Source organism: Triticum dicoccoides, chromosome 4B, assembly GCF_002162155.2.
Source record: "Triticum dicoccoides isolate Atlit2015 ecotype Zavitan chromosome 4B, WEW_v2.0, whole genome shotgun sequence".
NCBI classification, from domain to species: domain Eukaryota; kingdom Viridiplantae; phylum Streptophyta; class Magnoliopsida; order Poales; family Poaceae; genus Triticum; species Triticum dicoccoides.
In genome coordinates this window covers 499,145,214-499,170,020 of record NC_041387.1, presented here as the reverse complement: position 1 = coordinate 499,170,020, position 24,807 = coordinate 499,145,214, and the positions used below count along the sequence as shown (strand labels likewise).

General features: G+C 47.2%; 1 protein-coding gene across 1 annotated transcript; it reads left to right on the top strand.

The window, feature by feature from the left end:
* Positions 1–18,754: 18,754 nt before the first annotated feature.
* On the top strand, positions 18,755–22,487 carry LOC119291097 (probable receptor-like serine/threonine-protein kinase At4g34500). The gene is made up of 6 exons (XM_037569810.1): positions 18,755–19,382; positions 20,919–21,023; positions 21,143–21,265; positions 21,449–21,619; positions 21,721–22,060; positions 22,162–22,487. The coding sequence occupies exons 1-6, from the start codon at positions 18,838–18,840 to the stop codon at positions 22,267–22,269; spliced, it is 1,392 nt and encodes a 463-aa protein (XP_037425707.1). The 5' UTR covers positions 18,755–18,837; the 3' UTR covers positions 22,270–22,487.
* The last annotated feature ends 2,320 nt before the right edge of the window (positions 22,488–24,807 follow it).

The following is a 24,807-nucleotide window of genomic DNA, read 5'->3' as shown; positions in this document are numbered from 1 at the left end:
TACCGTCTACGTAACGCATCTGACAACCGACTTGAGCCGAACCCATGGAACGCAGCCCGTCTCCGAAGATTCTACGCCTAACGCTGGACTCAAAGTTCATCTCACTCCTCCGTCCACCTTTTTACATTTTCACTGTCTCTTGTCCCCCTCCTTCTTCCCACTTTTTTTCAATACTTTTGATAGGCTGATTTGCGCATTGTTCGCACACACTTGATGTGCTCCTAGCACTCATTATACCTGGGGGCTTCTTTAACAGAAGCTTATTTATACGGGCTTCATGCCCAACACATGTGTCATACTTCCGCATGTACCTTTTATTCACCATTATACGCATCGATATGACTTAAGTTTTGGCCAAGCTGGGTAGCCTGGCTCCTGTGCTTACCCCTACGTTCCCGATTGTTCGGCTAGGAGGTAAAGGGAGCACCTCTGCAATTGTTACTGTCGGGTCAGTCGGATGTGTACCTCAGACTGGGTGAAGCCGAAAGCTAGCGTTCTTAAGAGAATATTCGGTCGGTGACTTGAAAGATGATTTATTACTTACTTATTTATTTGCCCCCAGATGCTTTTTCTGCTATTTTCGCAGTCCGGACATGCACTTTAGGGCATGCCTCCCAGGGAAAGGAACCCTTAACGGAACTATTCTCCCTGGAAGATGTTTCTTACTAACCATGTAATATAACATAGCTAGTTGGGCACTTGTCTGATAAAGCAATTATGACCCCGACGCCTTGTCTCCACGCATGCCCTGGTTCTTCTATAACCGTAAGGGTATTCGGACACACTCCGGACTGTTGGGTCCCGAGGTTGAAGCGAAAAGGTCCGCAAAGACAAACGATCTACAATCCGGCTAGAAGGCATTTTACATGTCATTTCAAATTACATCGTCAAACTAACTGATTGTACTCCTCTTCAATCCCATCTAACAGGCTGTCTAATTTACAGTCCTGTTGGGAATATTTCGCGGCCAGCTCTACTTGGCCGTACATCAAGCTCACAGGGATCTCCTTCCCATCAGGCCCCGCAGGTCCGACCTCGGCCATGTGGTTTGGGTCAGCCTTCGGGTACCGCGTCTTCACCATGGCCCAGGCCTCCCTGGCGCCTTGACGGCAGGCCGATATCTTCCACAGACGGAGGCGTCTCCGTGCTCCCTGAAGCTTCTCAGCAAGCCCTCCAAGGCCCTCGGGTAGGGAGACGGAAGGCCATAAGGCCTGAACGACGCCACTCATCGCCTGCCGAACACGTTCGAGCAGTTGCACCAGCTCGGGAAGTTGGTCACCCGTTGAACCAGGCATTTCCTCCGCAGGGCAACCTGTGAGCACACCTAAAGACACATTTCTGTCAATCAACTTCCTTGCCGAATTCTTCTTTTCAAAGGAATTTGCTCAAGCACTTACTATAAATGCCGCGACGAAGCCGCTGATTCTCCTTCACAGAGCCAGACAGCTGGGCCCGAACACCTTTCAGCTCTTCTCCTAGCTGGGTGTGGGCATCTTGGAGCTTGTTTCTCTCATGCTGCACCTTCATAAGCACCCTCTCGACGGCCTTTAGCTGACGCGGTAGCTATTTCTTGTCCGGATCTAGTCCGGCGCCCTCTGCAATATTATTGTCAGATTTACGCACATGCCGCACTTTGTTAACTACTTATCTTTTCGAAGTACGTATTACCAACGGGGGTCTCTGTGGCTCCCCCTGTGGTGGCTAGTGCAGCCTCAAGTTGGGCCTTGCACTCTTGGAGCTCCTGGGACAGGTGGGTATTCTTTAAGATCCTGCATAATAAATGATCCTTAAATCAGTTATTTTAACTATTTTAAGTCTCGGGGGCTACTAGCATATATAACTATTAAAATTACTTACCCGTATGTCCTTCACATACTGCTCCGTGGCTCTGGTTAAACCATCTTGAGCAGCACGGAGGTGCGCGTTTCCCGCATCAAAGGCATTCAATGCCTCCGGGGAGAAACACGCGTCACGAAGAACTGTCCGGCGACGCCTGTGATTCATGGCGCTCTCCACCTCAGACCGGGTGGCGGACAGCCTGTCGGCATCCTCCGTCGGAGGAGCATCCGGCTCTTGCCTTGTGTTCGCCTCCACTTCCGGACCACGTGATGGAGCATGGCTGGCGGAGGCTTGATTGGCAACCTCTCCGGACACTGTCCGGCGAGCGCTCTTTCTCCTGGAAAAAGTTATGAGCATTAATATACCTCCTAGGGATCCTTCCCTTAAAAACAACGGTGCGCCGTATCGTTGCAGCGACGTTTTGATTCGCGTCGCACTCCTCTTCCGCCTGCTGAGCCGAACTAACCCTTGCTGGTCAGCCGCCGCAGGTTCGGCTTCCCGCCTTAAAGGCACCTCCTGTAATGCACCATCAGTATAGGATGGTCAGAGTTGAGCATGGATCAAATGATGGTGTCAAGACCTCGGTCGTAGTCACCTGGGAGGCCGGAAACAAACCGGGGTAGTCAGTCGTAATGGCGACTAGGGCATTGTCCATGCTAAGTTGGTGGAACACCCCGTCAATCAGCTCCACCTTTATGTCCGGATCCTCTTCGGAGGTCGGATCAAGGGATCATTCCGGATCCTCGGGCTGTGGAGTTAGGCTTTGTATGCCCTCCACGTCCCGGTGCAGCTCCTGCGTCAAAATCACAAAGTAAGATACTTGACTTTGGAAGTATGGATTGGGTAGATAAACGTCCGCTTACCCAGCTCTGAGGGTTATTCATGGAGAATCCGCTCAACGGATTCGTGCGGAGAAAGTCCTCCTCCTCCCTCTTGTACAAGCCGGACAGGATCTTTGCCAGATCGGCTGCCGAGCCCGACCCTCTGCGGCCATGACGGGTGGCGTCGTCTTCCCTGTTGAAATCCCACATAGGGTGGCCCCTATATTGGAGTGGTTGCACCCCTCGCATAATGCACGTGGCCATGATTCCAATCATGGTCAATCCGGAGTGGGCCAGTAACCTAATCTGGCCCATCAGATAATGGATGCTCCCATCATCCTCCCGTTAAGGGCTCCGCGGGCGCCAACTCAGGCGTTTCTTCAAGGGAGCATTGCTGAACTCCGGGAGGCCGATCCGAACTGGATCCGGCAGAGGGGCGTCCTCCATGTAGAACCATTCCGAAGGCCGGTCTTCGGACGCCTTCTTCGGGGTGCCGGATAGATATCCGGTCCCGGCGATGCGCCATATTTCGGCTCTGCCCACTTGATATATCGACCCCTCATAAGAACGGGGTACGAGGCAAAACAATCTCTTCCACAGCGCAAAATGGGGCTCGATGCCCAGGAACAGCTCGCAAAGAGCTACAAAGCCCGCGATGTGCAAAATGGAGGCAGGTGTGAGGTGGTGAAGCTGGAGTCCCTAGAACTCCAGGAGCCCCCGGAGAAACGGATGTATGGGAAATCTGAGTCCCCTTATTAGCTAAGGGACGAAGCATACCCGCTCTCCTTTGGAAGGGTTGGGGATGCTCTCCGCCTGCTTTCCACCCTTGAAGGTGGCCAATCCGGCTCGAACCGGAACCATGAAAGCTGGGGGAAGATATCCCTCGGTTTGGAGCGCCACTAGCTCGCTATGTGGAACTGAGCATCTCCCCCAATCTCCTGGCTTAGGGCTGGGAGCGCGAGAGGAGGAGCCGCGTCGACTATCCATGATAGAATAGATTTTTGTCAGAGGCGCTTTGATGAGAACTTGCGGATGGAGGATGGTGTGAGCTGGATCTAGATCCTCGCCTCTCTTATAGGCGGCTTGTTCGCACGGCTAGGGGGTAAAATGTAAAAATACCCTAGCTTTTTGCATTCATACGACACGTGGAAGAAGGCCATTATTGGGCGTAGAAGCCAAGGAGCGCAACATTTATAAGGAAGCCGGACACTATTCGACAGGAACATGAAGTTTGAAGGAGAACCCGCCTTGCAACGCCGAAGACAATATACGCGCCGGACTCGTCGTTGCTGAAGCCCGGTTCGGGGGCTACTGAGGGAGTCCCGGACTAGGGGGTGTCCGGATAGCCGAACTATCATGGTCGGCCGGACTCCAAGATTATGAAGATACAAGATTGAAGACTTCATCCCATGTCCGGATGGGACTTTCCTTGGCGTGGAAGGCAAGCTTGGCGATACGGATATGTAGATCTCCTACCATTGTAACCGACTTTGTGTAACCCTAGCCCTCTCCGGTGTCTATATAAACTGGATGGCTTTAGTCCATAGGACGAACAACAGTCATACCATAGGCTAGCTTCTAGGGTTTAGCCTCCTTGATCTCGTGGTAGATCCACTCTTGTAACACACATCATCAATATTAATCAAGCAGGAGGTAGGGTTTTACCTCCATCAAGAGGGCCCGAACCTGGGTAAAACATCGTGTCCCTTGTCTCCTGTTACCATCCGCCTAGACGCACAGTTCGGGACCCCCTACCCGAGATCCGCCGGTTTTGACACCGACAGGTGGCCGGCCCAAGGGGGGCGCGCCAGGTGTGGGGAATCCTACTAGGACTCCCCAGTCTAAGTAGGATTCCCCTCCTCTTTCCTATTCCTAGTAGGAGAAGAGGGAAAGAGGAAGAGAGGAGAAGGAAGGAGGGGGGTGCCGCCCCCTCCTAGTCCAATTCGGACCAGCCCATGGGGGTGCATGGCCACCCCTTGAGGCCCTTCTCTCCTTTCCCGTATGGCTCATTAAGGCCCATTACTTCCCCCGGCGAATTCCCGTAACTCTTTGGTACTCCGAAAAAAATACCCAAAACACTCGGAACCTTTCCGATGTCCACATATAGCCTTCCAATATATCGATCTTTACGTCTCGACCATTTCGAGACTCCTCGTCACGTCCATGATCTCATCCGGGACTCCAAACAAACTTCAGTCATCAAATCACATAACTCATAATACAAATCGTCATCGAACGTTAAGCGTGCGGACCCTATGGGTTCGAGAAATATGTAAAAAATGACCGAGACACATCACCGGTCAATAACCAATAGCGGAACCTTGATGCTCATATTGACTCCTACATACTCTACGAAGATCTTTATCGATCAAACCGCTTAACAACATACGTTGTTCCTTTTGTCATCGGTATGTTACTTGCCCGAGATTCGATCGTCGGTATTATGATACCAAGTTCAATCTCGTTACCGGCAAGTCTCTTTACTCATTCCGTAATATTTCATCCCGCAACTAACTCATTAGTCACAATGCTTGCAAGGCTTATAGTGATGAGTATTACCGAGAGGGCCCAGAGATACCTCTCCGAAACACGGAGTGACAAATCCTAATCTCGATCTATGCCAACCCAACAAACACCTTTGGAGACCCCTATAGAGCACCTTTATAATCACCCATTTAGGTTGTGACGTTTGGTAGCACACAAAGTGTTCCTCCGGTATTCAGGAGTTGCATAAGATCATAGTCTGAGGAACAAGTATAAGTCATGAAGAGAGCAGTAGCAGTGAAACTGTAATGATCATAATGCTAAGCAAACAGATGGGTCATGTCCATCACATCATTATCCTAATGATGTGATCACGTTCATCAAATGACAACACATGTCTATGGTTAAGAAACATAACCACCTTTGATAAACGAGCTAGTCAAGTAGAGGCATACTAGGGACACTATGTTTTGTCTATGTATTCACACATGTACTAAGTTTCCGGTTAATACAATTCTAGCATGAATAACAAAAATTTATCATGAAATAAGGAAATAAATAATAAATTTATTATTGCCTCTAGGGAATATTTCCTTCAATCACATCATTAGGAGAATGATGTGATGGAAAGACCTAGCCATAAGCTAAGCATCTGATCATTTAGTTATTTGCTACACTTTCTTCATGTCCAGTATCGGTTCCTTAGACCATGAGATCAGGTCACTCCCAGATACCGGAGGAATACTTTATGTGTTATCAAACGTCACATTGTAACTGGGTGATCATAAATGTGCTCTACAGGTATCTCCGAAGGTGTCTATTGGGTTGCATGGATTGAGACTAGGATTTGTCTCTTCGTGTGATGAAGACATATCTCTGGGCCCTCTCGGTAATAGAACATCACAAGAAGCTTCATGTGGATAATGAGTTTAGTCACGAGATCTTGAATTACAGAACGAGTAAAGAGACTTGTCTGTAATGAGATTGAACTAGGTATGGAGATAATGATGATCGAATCGCGGGCAAGTGACATATCGCCGGACAAAGGGAATTGCATACGGGATCAAATAAATCCTCGACATCGTGATTCCACCGATAAAGATCTTTGTTTAATATGTAGGAATCAATATGAGCATTTAGTTCCCACTATTGGTTATTGACCAGAGAGATCTCTCGGTCATGTCTACATGATTCTCGAACCCGTAGGGTCGCACACTTAATGTTTGGTAGCGCTAGGGTAGTAATGAGATATTAACATTGGTGATTGACGGTTATTTGGAGTCCTGTATGAGATCTCAGACATCATGAGGAGCTCCAAAATGGTCCAGAGGTAAAGATTTATTTATGGAAAGTTGTTGTCGGGGTTCCGAGAAAAAGTTTGGTTTTTTCGTTATTGTACCAGAAAGTCACTAGAAGGTTTCAAAGGGTTCCGGAAGTCCTTGGAGGGTTCCACCACATCCCATATAGTAGCATGGGATGTAGGGTGGCGCTCTGGCCTTAATGAGCCAGGGGCATCAACCCCTACAAGGCCCATGCGCCGAGGGGTGGAAAACCGTAAAGGGAAGGACCCTCCACTTGGCTTCGAGGGCACTCCTCCCCTCCTTGTCCACCACCCCCTCACTTGGAGGAGGGGAAAGGGTTGGCCATGTCCCTCCCCCTATATAAATAGAGAGGAGGCGCAAGGGACAACCATCCCTTGACCACGACGGCTGCCCTCTCCCTCCACTTCTCGTCCGTGTAGTGCTTGGCGAAGCCATGACGTAGTTCCGCTGCCACCGCCACCACACCATCGTGTTGGATCAGATCTCATCTATCTCTTCTTCCTTGCTTGCTGGATCAAGATGGAGGAGAGGTCACCAAGTCGTACGTGTGCTAAATTCAGAGGTGTCGCACGTGCGGTGCTTGGAACGGATTGGACAGCGACGCGAGTACGACTACACCAACCGTGATCTCTAGATCGTTAACGCTTTTGGTATACAAGGGTATGTAGACTCACTCCCCTCTTGTCACTACGCATCTCCTAGATTGATCTTGGGTGTTCGTAGGATTTTTTTTATTTTCATGCTTCGTTCCCCATTAGGTAGTTGAGTAGATCAAGGAGGTAGTCCCAATGAACCGAATGAAATATGTTTTTAAAGTCAAACTCGAAGAGCAACGCCGAACTTTTGTTGTGGTGGAAACATCTGGCAAGATTGCGCAGATACATGAAGTTACCATATATGCACCTCCTTTTGATGAAGGTACTTTGGGATTGAGAAACGAGGCTATTCATGTGGGGGCCTAAGCGGTTGGACATGAGCTTGGCAATAATCTTTGTGATGGCATGAATAAAACTAATGGGGCGAAAGTGATATATCCTCAACACCATCCTTCAGTGGAGTAAGGGAAAAGTCAGCTGAGTTTAGGCAATGAAAATGGAAGGCATGTAGGTCAGAGAAGCGAATAGCGAGCATGATGTCCACATTTATTATGTTCCAACAAGATTTAAAGAAAGCATTCATAAAACCATCCGGCCCCAGAGCCTTGTCACTTGGCATAGTAAAAATACCCACCTTCACCTCCTCCTTGGTGATGGCCTCCACATCGTGGTTTTTTTAGCGATGGGAAGACACACGCTAGCTATATGATATGAGATTTGATTAAAAATATGTCTTACACTTGGTGGTGTATTATCCCCTCTTTCGTTTTAATAGGACCTGCACATATTTTAAGATTATCAACTTGACCAATTAAATATTGATGCTATGCCACATAAATACATGTCGCTAATAATTTCATTCGAATAAGTATTTAGTAATGCACATGTTTTGATGGTTAGATTACAAACTTAAAAATGATTGGAGATCTTTTAAACCCAGAAGGAAGAAGTTCTATTTTTGGCACTAAGTTTGTACAAAATTAAGTTGGCAACGCCCACATAATGATCAATTTGGTACTAATTAGTATACCATCTATTTAAATGCATAATAATTTGTATTAAGTCAAACTTTTATTAGGTTAAACCAAAGTTGTAGAAAACTTTTTAATACAAGAAATGTACATAAACATGGAAATATATTTCACGAGAATCTAATGGTGCTGATTTGGTACTATAGACGTTGATATATTTTTCTATAAACTTGGTCAAAGTTACAAAATTTAACTTAAGCAAACCAATATACACTATATTTTACCAGATGAAGTACTACATTATAAAAGAAAATGACAATTAACTGACTCACTTCTTTTTTTCTTAGAGGTGCCTCAAATCAAGTTTCCGGTAGAAAAATATTTAAATGGCTATGTGATGAGGGCGGCGTTACAAAGGACCTGCTCCATTGAGCCCGTTTCTCAAAAATATATTTAAAAGATTTAAAAAATGTCAATCTATCAATACATATGCATGTTATTCAAGTGTGTATAAAGCTTCGTCAACTAGTTCGATTATTTGCATAATACACACAAAAAGACAAATATCTGGCTCAAATACAACAAAGTAAAATCCCATGTTAATATATGCATTTGTCTTTTTTGTGTACATCACATATGAACAATAGATAATTATGATAATGAAAAAACATATGTGCTCATGAAATTCTGTAGTTCGTGGCTGTAGTGCTTCTTCAACCTCTCGTCTTCTTGCTCCAGCCGCCCAAAGCAGTGTCGGTCGTGCCGCCTGCTCCTGCCTCTCGTGGCCGGCTGTGCTGCCGCGGAGGCCTCACCACCCCTACTACTCCCATCGCTGGCCAGGCCCTGCGGTGACGACAGCCTCACACCACAGCCGAACCAGTGAACCCTCATACTCCTCTTCGCGCGGGCTTCCACTGCCGTGTCTTCCCCGGCTCCGCGTCGTCCCTTTCCTAGGCCTCGTCATCGTCCACCGCCCTGGTGCTCTCGGCACGGCGTGGTCAACATGGTCAAGGAACGACTTCCATCGGACATGGACTGTACGTGGAGAGGCTGACAGCTGGGTCCACGGCCGTAGCAAGGAAGTGCCTCCTTATTATGCGGAAAATAACGATTCCTCCACCTGACAGTAGGGAACTACCAGCTACATCTTCGCACGCAAGGAAGTGTGTCCATATTACAGGCAAAAAAAATGATTCGCCCCCTGACTGCTGGGACCCACCAGCCACATCTTCGCACGCAAGGAAGTGCCTGACAGTCGGGACCCACCTGGTCAAAGCATACGTACCATCATCATTCTGGTCGCCAATGTGTATGTACATACTGGTCGATATAGAGGCGCGCACGTGTCGTAGTAGAGGCGCGCATGTAGCATGTACACGTATGTACAGCGGCCAGGGTGCAAGAAAGAAAATACGGCCACGTACGTACATATGGGCGGGGTCTCGAACGCCTACTCACACATACGTACGGCCAGGGCTCGTGTACATGGCTGGGTCGGAACGAAGAAACTGCATCGTCGTCGTGTTCATGGGGAGGCAACGGAATGCGCCGCGTTCATCGGGAGGCAACGGAATGCGTCGTGTTCATTGGGAGGCAACGTAATGCATGGGAGCCAACCGGCATGGACGGAATAGCCGACGGAAATGAGGCCTGGCGTACCACAGAACGGAGGAAACGGCCTTGTGTTCGACCGGCCACGTTCGAAACGGGATCCTGTTCATCGGGAGGGGTCTGGCATACCACAAAACAGAGGAAACGGACTTGTGTTGGATCTCCTACGGTCGAAACGGGGCCCTGTTCATCGGGAGGGGTGTGGCGTACCGCAAAACGAAGGAAACAGACTTGTGTTGGAGCGCTACGGTCGAAACGGAGGTCCTGTTCATCGGGAGGGTGTGGCGTACCGCAAAATGGGACTCCACGGGATACTGTTCATCTCCACTGTGGACCTCCTCCAGCCTCCACGGGCTACTGTTCATCCACCGTCGACCTCCTCCAGCCTCCACCTGCGACTGTTCATCCACGGGCTCATGTTCATCCAGCCTCCACCGCGCGCTACTCCACTAGCTACTGTTCAACCACCCCTCTCCACGGGATCCTATTCAACCACCCCTCCACGGGCTACTGTTCATCCACCCCTCCACCATCTATTGTTCATCCAACCCTCCACGGGGTCGTTCTGTTCATCCAGCCCTCCACGGGGTCATGTTCATCCAGCCCCAACCGGCTCGATCGATCGGGGTCCTGTTCATCCAGAGGCAACACCACGGGGTCCTGTTCATCCACCCCCACCGGGAACTATTCATCCAAACCCCCCCTGCAACGCTCATTGTTCATCCAGAGGCAGCATCGATCGGCTTCAGTTAGCACCAGTAGCGAAGGAATTGCTCGATCGGGTTCAGTTAACAGCCATCAATCGATCGCTCGGGTTCAGTAACGCGTAGCCTGCAGTGCAATTGCTCGGGTTCAGTAGGCGAACGCCTCGCTCGAGTTCAGTTAGAGCCCAACGCCTCGCACCCACGCGTGTGCGTGTACGAGAGAAATGCGCAAACCTCCATGCATCGCTCGGCCCCGACCACCCACCGTAACTGGGAACACCTCGATATTTTCCTTGCCCTCGCTTCTACCACGGTTTTTTCCATCATGGACGGCCCAAAGAATATCATGCAGCTGCGTCTCCGGCCCGCCCAGGATGAAAATCCCATTTTATGTCATGATTTTTTGTCATAGAAGTAGGAGCCCACCACATCTATGATGATACCAGGTTTTGTCACAATTATCATCATAAGTGTCATAAGTATGACAGGAAAAAAATTCGTTCGGCCCAAAATGTCACGAATGTGTCTTTTTTTGTAGTGTCCCTTTCATACTATAGTTCATCACAAAGTTCCGGTAACTTGGTGATGGTGACTAGAGAACTCTGTCAATCACTATCTTATCTAGAAGATTAACTCCCACTTGATTCAAGTGATTGTAGTACTAAGACATTCTGAGCACATGCTCACTAGTTGAGCAATTCTCCTCCGTCTTTTAGGCAAAGTACCTCTTGACACGGGCATGAGTCTGAAATACCAATTTCAGCTCTTGGAACATCTCATATGCTCTATGACATTTCAAAACGTTTTTGAATTCCCGGTTCTACGCCGTAAAGCATGGTGTACAAAACTATCAAGTAGTCATCATATTGAGCTAGCCAAATGTTCATAACGTCTGCATCTGCTCCTGCAATAGGTCTGTCACCTAGCGGTGCATCAAGGACATAATTCTTCTGTGCAGCAATGAGGATACACCTCATATCATGGACCCAGTATGCATCATTGCTACTATCATCTTTCAACTTAGTTTTCTCTAGGAACATATAAAAAACATAGAGAAGCTATAACACGAGCTATTGATCTAGAACATAATTTGGAAAATACTATCAGGACTAAGTTCATGATAAATTAAAGTTTAGTTAATCATATTACTTAAGAACTCCCACTTAGATAGACATCACTCTAGTCATCTAAATGATCACTGATCCAAATCAACTAAACCATGTCCGATCATCACGTGAGATGGAGTAGTTTTCAATGGTGAACATCACTATGTTGATCATATCTACTATATGATTCACGCTCGACCTTTCGGTCTCAGTGTTCCGAGGCTATATCTGCACATGCTAGGCTCGTCAAGTTTAACCCGAGTATTCTACGGGTGGAAAACTTGCTTGCACCTATTTTATGTGAACGGAGAGCTTATCATACCCGATCATCACGTGGTGTCTCGGCACGGCGAACTATAGCAATGGTGCATACTCAGGAAGAACACTTAAACCTTGAAATTTAATAAGGGATCATCTTATAATTCTACCGCCGTACTAAGCAAAATAAGATGCATAAAAGATAAATATCACATGCAATCAAAAATATGTGACATGATATGACCATCATCATCTTGTGCTCATGATCTCCATCACCGAAGCATCGTCATGATCTCCATCATCACCGGCGCGACACCTTGATCTCCATCGTAGCATCGTTGTCGTCTCGCCAACTATTGTTACTATGACTATCGCTACAGCTTAGTGATAAAGTAAAACAATTACATGGCGATTGCATTGCATACAATAAAGCAACAACCATATGGCTCCTGCTAGTTGCCCATAACTTTGTTACAAAACATGATCATCTCATACAACAATTTATATCACATCATGCCTTGACCATATCACATCACAACAAGCCCTGCAAAAACAAGTTAGACGTCCTCTACTTTGTTGTTGCAAGTTTTACATGGATGCTATGGGCTTCTAGCAAGAATCGTTCTTACCTACGCATCAAAACCACAACGATTTTTTCTCAAGTGTGTTGTTTTAACCTTCAACAAGGACCGGTCATAGTCAAACTCGATTCAACTAAAGTTGGAGAAACAGACACCCGTCAGCCACTTTTGTGCAAAAGCACGTAGGTAGAACCAGTCTCATGAACGCGGTCATGTAATGTCGGTCCGGGCCACTTCATCCAACAATACCGCCGAATCAAAGTTAGACGTTGGTGGTAAGCAGTATGACTATTATCGCTCACAACTCTTTTGTGTTCTACTCGTGCATATAACATCTACGCATAGACCTAGCTCGGATGCCACTGTTGGAACGCGGTAATTTCAAACAAAAATCCTATGATCATGCAAGATCTATCTAGGTGATGCATAGCAACAAGAGGGCAGAGTGTGTCCACGTACCCTTGTAGACTGAAAGCGGAAGAATTAAGTAACGCGGTTGATGTAGTCGAACGTCTTCGTGATCCAAGCGATCAAGTACCTAACGCACGGCACCTCCGCGATCTGCACACATTCAGATCGGTGACGTCCCTTGAACTCTAGATCCAGCTGAGGCCGAGGGAGAGTTCCTCAGTACGAAGACATGGTGACGGTGATGATGAAGTTACCGCGCAGGACTTCGCCTAAGCACTACAACGATATGACCGAGGTGGAAAACTATGGAGGGGGGCACCACACACGGCTAAAAGATCAACTTGTGTCTATGGGGTGCCCCTGGCCACGTATATAAAGGAGGGGAGGGAAGAGGTGGCCGGCCCAAGGGGGGCGCGCCAGGTGTGGGGAATCCTACTAGGACTCCCCAGTCTAAGTAGGATTCCCCTCCTCTTTCCTATTCCTAGTAGGAGAAGGAGGGAAAGAGGAAGAGGGGAGAAGGAAGGAGGGGGTGCCGCCCCTTCCTAGTCCAATTCAGACCAGCCCATTGGGGGTGCATGGCCACCCCTTGAGGCCCTTCTCTCCTTTCCCGTATGGCTCATTAAGGCCCATTACTTCCCCCGGCGAATTCTCGTAACTCTTTGGTACTCCGAAAAAAATACCCGAAACACTCGGAACCTTTTTGATGTCCGCATATAGCCTTCCAATATATCGATCTTTACGTCTCGACCATTTCGAGACTCCTCGTCACGTCCGTGATCTCATCCGGGACTCCAAACAAACTTCAGTCATCAAATCACATAACTCATAATACAAATCGTCATCGAACGTTAAGCGTGCGGACCCTACGGGTTCGAGAACTATGTAAAAATGACCGAGACACATCACCGGTCAATAACCAATAGCGGAACCTTGATGCTCATATTGGCTCCTACATACTCTACGAAGATCTTTATCGATCAAACCGCATAACAACATACGTTGTTCCTTTTGTCATCGGTATGTTACTTGCCCGAGATTCGATCGTCGGTATTATGATACCTAGTTCAATCTCGTTACCGGCAAGTCTCTTTACTCGTTCCGTAATACTTCATCCCTCAACTAACTCATTAGTCACAATGCTTGCAAGGCTTATAGTGATGAGTATTACCGAGAGGGCCCAGAGATACCTCTCCGAAACACGGAGTGACAAATCCTAATCTCGATCTGTGCCAACCCAACAAACACCTTCGGAGACACCTATAGAGCACCTTTATAATCACCCATTTACGTTGTGATGTTTTGTAGCACACAAAGTGTTCCTCCGGTATTCGGGAGTTGCATAATCTCATAGTCTGAGGAACAAGTATAAGTCATGAAGAGAGCAGTAGCAGTGAAACTGTAATGATCATAATGCTAAGCAAACGGATGGGTCATGTCCATCACATCATTACCCTAATGATGCGATCACGTTTATCAAATGACAACACATGTCTATGGTTAGGAAACATAACCACCTTTGATAAACGAGCTAGTCAAGTAGAGGCATACTAGGGACACTATGTTTTGTCTATGTATTCACACATGTACTAAGTTTTCGGTTAATACAATTCTAGCATGAATAATAAAAATTTATCATGAAATAAGGAAATAAATAATAACGTTATTATTGCCTCTAGGGCATATTTCCTTCAATCACATCATTAGGAGAATGATGTGATGGAAAGACCCAGCCATAAGCTAAGCATCTGATCATTTAGTTATTTGCTACACTTTCTTCATGTCCAGTATCGGTTCCTTAGACCATGATATCAGGTCACTCCCGGATACCGGAAGAATACTTTATGTGTTATCAAACATCACATTGTAACTGGGTGATCATAAATGTGCTCTACAGGTATCTTCGAAGGTGTCTATTGGGTTGCATGGATTGAGACTAGGATTTGTCTCTTCGTGTGATGAAGACATATCTCTGGGCCCTCTCGGTAATAGAACATCACAAGAAGCTTCATGTGGATAATGAGTTTAGTCACGAGATCTTGTATTACAGAACGAGTAAAGAGACTTGTATGTAATGAGATTGAACTAGGTATGAAGATACCGATGATCGAATCGCGGGCAAGTAACATATCGCCGGACAAAGGGAATTGCATACGGGATTAAATAAATCCTTGACATCGTGGTTCCACCAATAAAGATCTTTGTTTAATATGTAGGAATCAATATGAGAATTCAGGTCCCGCTATTGGTTATTGACCAGAGAGATGTCTCGGTCATGTCTACATGATTCTCGAACCCGTAGGGTCACACACTTAATGTTCGGTAGCGCTAGGGTAGTAATGAGATATTAACATTGGTGATTGAAGGTTGTTTGGAGTCCTGTATGAGATCTCATACGTCGTGAGGAGCTCCGAAATGGTCCGGAGGTAAAGATTTATTTATGGAAAGTTGTTGTCGGGGTTCCGAGAAAAAGTTCAGTTTTTCCGTTATTGTACCAGAAAGTCACTGGAAGGTTTCAAAGGGTTCCGGAAGTCCTTGGAGGGTTCCACCACATCCCATATAGTAGCATGGGATGTAGGGTGGCGCTCTGGCCTTAATGAGCCAGGGGCATCAACCCCTACAAGGCCCATGCGCCTAGGGGTGGAAAACCGTAAAGGGAAGGACCCTCCACTTGGCTTCGAGGGCACTCCTCCCCTCCTTGTCCACCACCCCCTCCCTTGGAGGAGGGGAAAGGGTTGGCCATGTCCCTCCACCTATATAAATAGAGAGGAGGCGCAAGGGACAACCATCCCTTGACCACGACGGCTGCCCTCTCCCTCCACTTCTCGTCCGTGTAGTGCTTGGCGAAGCCATGCCGTAGTTTCGCTGCCACCACCACCACACCATCGTGTTGGATCAGATCTCATCTATCTCTTCTTCCTCGCTTGCTGGATCAAGATGGAGGAGAGGTCACCAAGTCGTATGTGTGCTAAATTCAGAGGTGTCGCACGTGCGGTGCTTAGATCGGATTGGACAGCGACGCGAGTACGACTACACCAACCGCAATCTCTAGATCGTTAACGCTTTTGGTCTACAAGGGTATGTAGACTCACTCCCCTCTTGTCACTACGCATCTCCTAGATTGATCTTGGGTGTTCGTAGGATTTTTTTATTTTCATGCTTCGTTCCCCATCGGGTAGTTGAGTAGATCAAGGAGGTTGCCCAATGAACCGAATGAAATATGTTTTTAAAGTCAAACTCGAAGAGCAACGCCAAACTTTTGTTGTGGTGGAAACATCTGGCAAGATTGCGCAGATACATGAAGTTACCATATATGCACCTCCTTTTGATGAAGGCACTTTGGGATTGAGAAACGAGGCTATTCATGTGGGGGCCTAAGCGGTTGGACATGAGCTTGGCAATAATCTTTGTGATGGCATGAATAAAACTAATGGGGCGAAAGTGATATATCCTCAGCACCATCCTTCTGTGGAGTAAGGGCAAAGTCAGCTGAGTTTAGGCAATGAAAATGGAAGGCATGTAGGTCAGAGAAGCGAATAGCGAGCATGATGTACACATTTATTATGTTCCAACAAGATTTAAAGAAAGCATCCATAAAACCATCCGGCCCCAGAGCCTTGTCACTTGGCATGGTAAAAATACCCACCTTCACCTCCTCCTTGGTGATGGCCTCGACATCGTGGTTTTTTTAGCGATGGGAAGACACACGCTAGCTATATGATATGAGATTTGATTAAAAATATGTCTTACACTTTGTGGTGTATTATCCCCTCTTTCGGTTTAATAGGACCTGCACATATTTTAAGATTATCAACTTGACCAATTAAATATTGATGCTATGCCACACAAATACATGTCGCTAATAATTTCATTCGAATAAGTATTTAGTAATGCACATGTTTTGATGGTTAGATTACAAACTTAAAAATGATTGGAGATCTTTTAAACCCAAAAGGAAGAAGTTCTATTTTTGGCACTAGTTTGTACAAAATTAAGTTGGCAACGCCCACATAATGATCAATTTGGTACTAATTAGTATACCATCTATTTAAATGCATAATAATTTGTCTTAAGTCAAACTTTTATTAGGTTAAACCAAAGTTGTAGAAAACTTTTTAATACAAGAAATGTACATAAACATGGAAATATATTTCACGAGAATCTAATGGTGCTGATTTGGTACTATAGACGTTGATATATTTTTCTATAAACTTGGTCAAAGTTTACAAAATTTAACTTAAGCAAACCAATATACACTATATTTTACCAGATGAAGTACTACATTATAAAAGAAAATGACAATTAACTGACTCACTTTTTTTTTCTTAGAGGTGCCTCAAATCAAGTTTCCGGTAGAAAAATATTTAAATGGCTATGTGATGAGGGCGGCGTTACAAAGGACCTGCTCCATTGAGCCCGTTTCTCAAAAAATATATTTAAAAGATTTAAAAAATGTCAATCTATTAATACATATGCATGTTATTCAAGTGTGTATAAAGCTTCGTCAACTAGTTCGATTATTTGCATAATACACACAAAAAGACAAATATCTGGCTCAAATACAACAAAGTAAAATCCCATGTTAATATATGCATTTGTCTTTTTTGTGTACATCACATATGAACAATAGATAATTATGATAATGAAAAAACATATGTGCTCATGAAATTCTGTAGTACGTGTATACTACAAATGTATGTCTATGTGTATACCTTTTTTCAGAATTTTTTGAAGTGTGAAAATAGTATTTTTCGTTGAGAGAAAATAAAGAGCTCTATGGAGCTCGGCCGCTGCATGCACTTTTCGGCTATGTGATGGACGTCCTCCAAAACGCATTGGCACACCTCCCATCTATCTGCACAAGCGCTTGGTTTCCAAGCCAAGCCAAACCAATTGTCTATCCGTTGGTCTCTTGGCCTCGTCGCTTTCCCGGCAACGATACCTTCTTTTTTTTTTTTTTTGCGGGAACCCGGCAACGATACCTAGCCTACCTACCTAAGAACCTCTGAACGTTGCTGGTGAAATCTTAGTTAATCCACCAAAAAGATGTGCTTGCTTAACTTACTTGCTTGTCACTGTCAAAGCTTCCCCGAGAAACCCCTCGGTTGATTACATGGTGTACGTCCTTCTGTAAAAGGAGCAGTAGGATCTTTTGATCGACTTGGGGGTGAGTAACAGTAACAGTAACAGGGCTACATGGGCTGTGACTGTGAGTGAGCCCGTGACGCCTGAGAAAACGACTGTAGAAGCGAGTTGAAGCCCGTGTTGCCTCTTGCAACCAATGGAGGGCTGAAATCAGCATGTATTCCGACTGTGTATTGTTTGTACATGCATGATGAATACGAGCGGTCGTTTGCCGTAGAAATGTGTGAGTACGTACATACGGAGTTTCTGTACATCTATAAATAGCCTCATACTCGGAGAAATGGCCGGCCCCTGCGCAATCAAATGCCCGAATAGACCGAGGCACAGCATTCACGGGGCGTCGCTCCGAAGGTGGGCCCGGATCTAGGCGCTCCCCGGCCCCACCCAACGACCGTTTCACGTAGAGCACACCAAAACAAAGCTACACGCCTCCCCGTCCAACGGCAAAGCCCAACACCCCCTCCGTCCATGGACCCGGACCAGCGGCTCACACCATCATCACCCCAAACAGCATTGCACTAATAAATTGCTCTAGATTGACTTGCCCACGCAAATGCAGAGGTATCTGCAGTCGCATTGCAGCAGTAAATCGCTCCAGATTGTGGCTGCCTACACAAATGCAGAGATATCCGCTCACTTCACACATCTGGCAATCTAAAATGTGCTCTCGCATCACGTCGCATTGGGTTAGATGGTTGATACGTCCCCGATCAACTTAAATGACTCGATCTCCAGAAATCAATGCATGAGCCGCGAGAGAAAGCAAGCAAACAAAAACAATAATGGACGGGGTCCACGGTGCGCCGAGTCCACCAACGTTAGCGGGAGCGAAAAAACTCATCATAACTCCATATAACGCAGGCGCACGCAGACACGCTCCACCGGCGCCTCCCTCCCTCCCTCCAACACTACCACCACCCTCCACTACGTCGCCACCCTCCGTATAACCGGGCCTGGGCGGGCCCACCAACCGAGCTCCACCGCGCGAGCGATGGACGCCGCCGGCCCGCCGCCCGCGGCCTCCGCCGACGTCGGCGGCGGCAGGTCCTTCATCGGCCTGTCCACCGCCGCCGAGGCCGCGCTCGCGGGCGCCGTCGTCCTGCTCCTCGTCGTCGCGGCCGCGTCGATCGCCGCATACCTGGCGCGCCGGCGCGGGGGCGGGGCCAAGCCGCAGTCCTCGCGCGTCGACCACGCGCTCTCCTCCGGCTCGCTCCTCCCGACCTCCACGCCCAAGCAGAAGTACGCCGAGGTCGGGGCCGAGGTCGGCACGAGCTCCTCCGACGTGGCCAGCTCGTCCGCGGCGGCCAGCTCCCTGGAGTCGCCGGTGCGGAAGAAGCTGGAGAGGATCAGCGGAGGCGGAGCGGCGCCCGGGGTGGAGATGGGCTGGGGGAGGTGGTATGAGCTGGAGGAGCTGGAGGCGGCCACGGGCGGGTTCCGCGAGGCGAACGTGGTCGGGGAGGGAGGCTACGGCACGGTGTACCGCGGCGTGCTTGCCGGCGGCGAGGTGGTCGCCGTCAAGAACCTCTTCGATCACAAGTGAGCACCCTTTCTCCCCGTCACTGTTTACCGTATTGAATTGCAGTGCTCTGTTTACTCTGTTTCGTCCTAACATGGTAGAAACGTAAGCAGTACTTAATTTGTTGACTTCAAGATTAATAAATAAAACGGTGTCAAAACGAAAGTTAACTACAGGATGCATGTCTGTTCCCTTGTAGTAGTATCTGTGCGGTAGCTCGGGTAGGTAAATGGCTGAATGGGTCAAAGCTTGCAGTACTGTACAACTATGTGGTCATGGATTTCGACTGTGCGTGTACCTTTGGTGCTTTCCTGGGCTAAATGCAAGTGTTTGGTAATTAGTCACGGTAAGTGAGGTTGTTGCAGTTTTCCTGTTGGTGTGGCTTCAAGATTGCTGCTCGTATACGGTATACCTGGTCATATCAAAAGGGCAAAAATGAACTTGCATGCTTCTGTTAAGTTAAAGGCCCAATTTGTCCTTTTGCAGAGAGGCTTTTGCTTCCACATCGTACATTTCTACTCAATTCTGGCTTGGTCTCCATTAGTCCGTGCATGTGTTGGTAATTAGTCACAGTAAGTGCGGTACTAGTTGTAGCTCTGCTGTTGGCTGTGGCTTAACATTGCCGTCATTTTAACCTTTGTTAAGGGCAAAATAAACTTGTGGCAAGCATGTTCTTTGTTAATTGAAGTGCACAATCTCAGCTTTGTTAAGATTATCGTTTATGCCGAGTTCATCAGAATCTTGTGATGTCATTTGACTCAAGGGCCAAATAAAATGCAGGGCGTTTCACACCCTATATTCTTTTTAGCATTATATTATGTGTGTGATTATTGATAGGATTGGTCTCCGTTGTGCTGGATACTCCTGTGAACCAAATTAATTGTACCCGTGTACTAGTTATACAGCACTATCGTTGCATTAAGTCAATGCTACAGAGAATGGCAAAATTGCTTTTGTTTCGTTTCCCGGTTACACATGATTGAGATATGGGTAGGTGTAGGTGGCTCTTTTTGTGCTTTTTTGTGAGGGCACGTAGTATTTGTCCATCTACTTGGTTGGTTGAGAACTTGAGATCGTCTGTCCGTCCGTCGGCGGTCATATGCACCGATCTCATGGATGTCCTTACTTTCAAGAAAAGATAAAGCAACAGAAAAGGCAAAGCGGTGACCGAACTTTCCTCCCTTTTTCCTGATCCTACAAATATCCAATCAGAAATATAGTAGTAGTATGTGCCATCTTTGGAGCTGTTTTAACTTTGAAGTGAACCAAATGCACCCACATGGATCTCTGAAGATCAACACATGCGTAACAGCAGCCGTAAATATCCCTTCCTTCCTGCACACGGGTTCAGAAATTAGAATGTTTTCTGTTGAGGTTCCAACAGCATCTTTCAGGTCATTCGGAGAGCTCACTCCATAAGTAATCAACTCTAGATGATTTGAAATGGAACAGTGAGGATTTGAAGAATTTTTTGCACATACGATCAGAGATGCAGTATGAACTTATTAACAAGCAGGATTTTGATCTGAATGTTGGATTGGTTTTGTAATTTGTAGGGGTCAGGCCGAGCAGGAATTCAAGGTGGAGGTTGAAGCCATCGGCAGAGTGAGGCACAAGCACCTCGCCGGCCTCATCGGTTACTGCGCAGAAGGGCCTAAACGGTAAGCGCACTTCTGCCTGCATTTCGGATGGATCATGAAGAAGAAAGGCAGCTGAGCTGACTGAGTGGCGTGTGGTAGCTAACGCCATCATCATCATCACATTGTGTGTGTGTTCACAGGATGCTCGTGTACGAGTTTGTTGAGAACGGCAACTTGGAGCAGTGGCTGCACGGGGACGTCGGCCCCGTCAGCCCGCTGACATGGGAGATACGTTTGAAGATCGCCATCGGGACAGCCAAAGGGTTCGTTTCGGTTTCTGTTTAAAGCAAGCTCATCACACTCAATCATGTGGCTTATCTCGTAGCACATCGCGATCGAAGACACCACTGATTCTGTTACGGCCTTCTATTGTCAGTTTGTTACCCACGCACGGGGTAGGATTAAATGCTGATGCAGCTGATTTGTTCATGGGCATTTTGTTGCAGTATTGCCTACTTGCACGAAGGGCTGGAGCCCAAGGTGGTGCACCGGGACATCAAGTCCAGCAACATCCTTCTGGACAAGAAATGGAACCCCAAGGTGTCCGACTTCGGCATGGCCAAGGTCCTCGGCTCCGGCTCCAGCTACGTGACGACCCGTGTGATGGGCACGTTCGGGTGCGTCGGGTTCAATCCATACCGCTCATACTTGCATCACTCGATTCACTACAGAAAAGAAGAAGATTCTATTATGAGAATGTAAACATTTTCTTGTGCAGGTACGTGGCCCCGGAGTACGCCTCGACAGGGATGCTGAACGAGAGCAGCGACATCTACAGCTTCGGCGTGCTGCTGATGGAGCTCATCTCCGGGAGGAGCCCGGTGGACTACAACCGGCCGGCGGGCGAGGTGAACCTGGTGGAGTGGTTCAGGGGGATGGTGGGGAGCCGGCGCGTGGAGGACCTGGCGGACCCGCGCATCGTGCCGGTGCCGGCGCCCAGGGTGCTCAACCGGGTGCTGCTGGTGTGCCTCCGCTGCATCGACTCCGATGCGCACAAGCGGCCCAAGATGGGGCAGATCGTGCACATGCTCGAGGGCGACGAGTTCCCCTTCCGCACGGTACGCACACGCACGCACTCCATCAGCCAACGGCAGCATGCATCATATTCATAGGCTTTGGGAGGTGAATGAATCCTTGGTTTTCGTTTTGGGCAATGCAGGAGCACCGATCGCCGCGGGCGGCTCACCGGCCGTCGACCAACGCGCGGACGTCGCTTCTGGCCGAGAAGGCCGGAGCCGACGACGCCGACAAATCCACGTGGAGATGAGGAGCGTGCGTGCGTGGAGCTGAGCTGAGCTGACTTTTTCTCCCCGGGGTGGTGTACATTTTTTGTTCATTCCTTTGGTTTGGTTTTATGGCGTTGGCAGGAGTATTGCATGATTAATACGAGCGTTTGTTTTTATTTTTATATTTTGTAGTAGTACCGTGCCGGACTAAGCTTGATGCTAATGATTATGGTGTATAAATAGAGAGATCATTGGTCTTTGACTTTGGAGCTGAGTTAGAGCATCTACAATCAGACCCGAAATCCTCTTTACACGCTTTGTGCGGATGGCCTAGTCATCTTTTTGCCACCCAACCAAACCCCTCAAATCGGTTCTATATGTCCAGGCTATCCAGCACCCCATACGCAACTCATATGTACCACATATATGAAAATGCCCGAGCACATCCGTGATGTCGGACTGACGGCGGGAGCCACGGCAAAACTCATCAACATGCGCCTCCTTTGGTTTATGTGAGTACACATTAACCAATATCGCATGGCCTGTAATATGAAGTGCTACCAAATGATCGAGGCACCACGGGTTTACCTGTAGATACATCCTTTAACAAAAGATGTGGTCTCCTTTTTCATTTCCACCACACTATTGCTCACTGGTTTTTGAATTTATTTTTCTTCACAGGTGGCGGCTTAGCTTCAATTGTGCATGTGCTTCGTTTCTCCCTTGTTTCTTCATTAGCTCTTCATGCTCATACTTTAATTGTGAGACTCTTTCGGGAAAAGGTAATTGTTGCATTGGTTCACAGTCATGTTCAATGGATGTCTTAAATGATTCCACCTCGAAGTCACCACGACCTCTTCCTCGGGGTCTTCATCAGTATAACTTTCCCATCTTCCTTTCAGAATCTGCAAAAACCTTAGCATGCCGTTTGATGACTTGTAGCACAACATTAAGGTCAAGATATACATTTTCGCTCAATTTATCGGAACACGCAATGGGGTCTTGGTCTAGGCAAGATGGAGAAGGTTTAAATTATGTGGGGGGTAACATGAGTCCATCCGAAACATTATGCGGCAGTTAAAGAACTAATATTGACTTAAGTCTAAAATGTTGCATCATATCTGAAGATGAACTCTAGATATCTCTGCATGACAAGATAAGAGTTTATTCTCAGTAGTACATATATAGAGGTGAGTAATGATTTTATTTTCGTAGCATATGGAAGGAAGACAAAGTAAAAAATGAGAATTACGTCCACACGATGTTTGGCATTAGGTCCTAAGTATCGAAGAACAAATTTTGCTACATCTTCCTAAGAAAAACTCTACCTCCTCAACAAAAGGGTCAGAAAAAGCACTTCCATGCAATTGCATCAACACACATTGAAGAGGTCCAGCAGTTGTTAGGGCATATTTCTCTCTTAGTGGTTTTGATGATTGATGACAATGCGTTTTGTGGACTAGCCATGTGCATTGAGGATTTCAGATATTATTACATTTGACACAAGACGGTTTTCCCCCTCGGTGATAAAGAGTGAAGATGGATATTTCCTATGTTTCTTTTTTGATGGATTTGAGTCATAGGAAAACTATATTATTAAGAGGGGATCCGCTTTGGAAAGGTTAGGGTGGAATCAACATGTACACATACCCATATGCACCCACATACCTTTCCTGCAACATTGGAGTTCTTACTATTTTCTGCCTCGGGAGTTTTTGTAGCACCCCAGCAGCAGTACCGCCCTGGGCAGCAGTAGTACCGCGTGCGCGGTACTTCCGCGGTCCGGTGTCGCTGGCACTACTGCTTATGTTTGGGCTACTGTGGTTTTATTTTCATTTACGGGTAGTAGTGCGGTAGTACCACTCTAGCGGTATTACGGTGCTAGTACTACCCCACTACTGTTATCTTCTCTGTAGCCCAGAGGAATTAGCTGCAGTAGGGCGGTAGTACCGCTTGAGCGGTACTTCTATTTTTTTACTATCGCACGCACTCCCGCTTATTTAAGTGCTTGTGTAACCCCTTTCCACTTCACGAGAGTAGAGGTGCGGTAGTACCGCTTGATGCGCTACTTCCGTCCTACCCACCCTCTACTACCGCTAGTTCTCTGTGTCCTGTGACACTTAGCAGTAGTATCGCTGGTAAGGATAGTAGTACCGCTCATGTACTTGTGTACTCTCAGTGTTGCACCTAGAACTGCTGCACCAAGCGGTAGTACCGCTCCCCAGAGTAGTATTACAGCTTGTGTGTGATTTGTGGATAGATAACAGTTGGATTTGTCCCACCTATATAAAGGGGCCTTCTTTCCCAAGAAGACTTACCTCTTATGATCTTATCTCCCCAAGCTTCATTATTGTTGCCCTAAGCTCCATTTTTTCCCGGACTCTCTCACTGGCCAACAAAACTTTTTGTTGCTCTAGGATTGGAGGAGAAGGCCTCGATCTACACTTCCACCAAGATATATTTGATTCCCCCCACTAATCCCTTGAGGTTCTTACTAATCTTGGTTGTTTGGGCACCCTAGACGGAAGAAGTCACCTCAGAGCCACAATCCATTGTGGTGAAGCTTCGTGGTGGTGTTG

Bases quoted from the DNA above. Each gene is read 5' to 3' on its own strand.
- LOC119291097 (XM_037569810.1), top strand. From the start codon at position 18,838: ATGGACGCCGCCGGCCCGCCGCCCGCGGCCTCCGCCGACGTCGGCGGC. The intron at 19,383-20,918 runs GTGAGCACCCTT...TGTAATTTGTAG, and splicing joins AAGAACCTCTTCGATCACAA to GGGTCAGGCCGAGCAGGAAT. The intron at 21,620-21,720 runs GTGCGTCGGGTT...TTTCTTGTGCAG, and splicing joins CGTGTGATGGGCACGTTCGG to GTACGTGGCCCCGGAGTACG.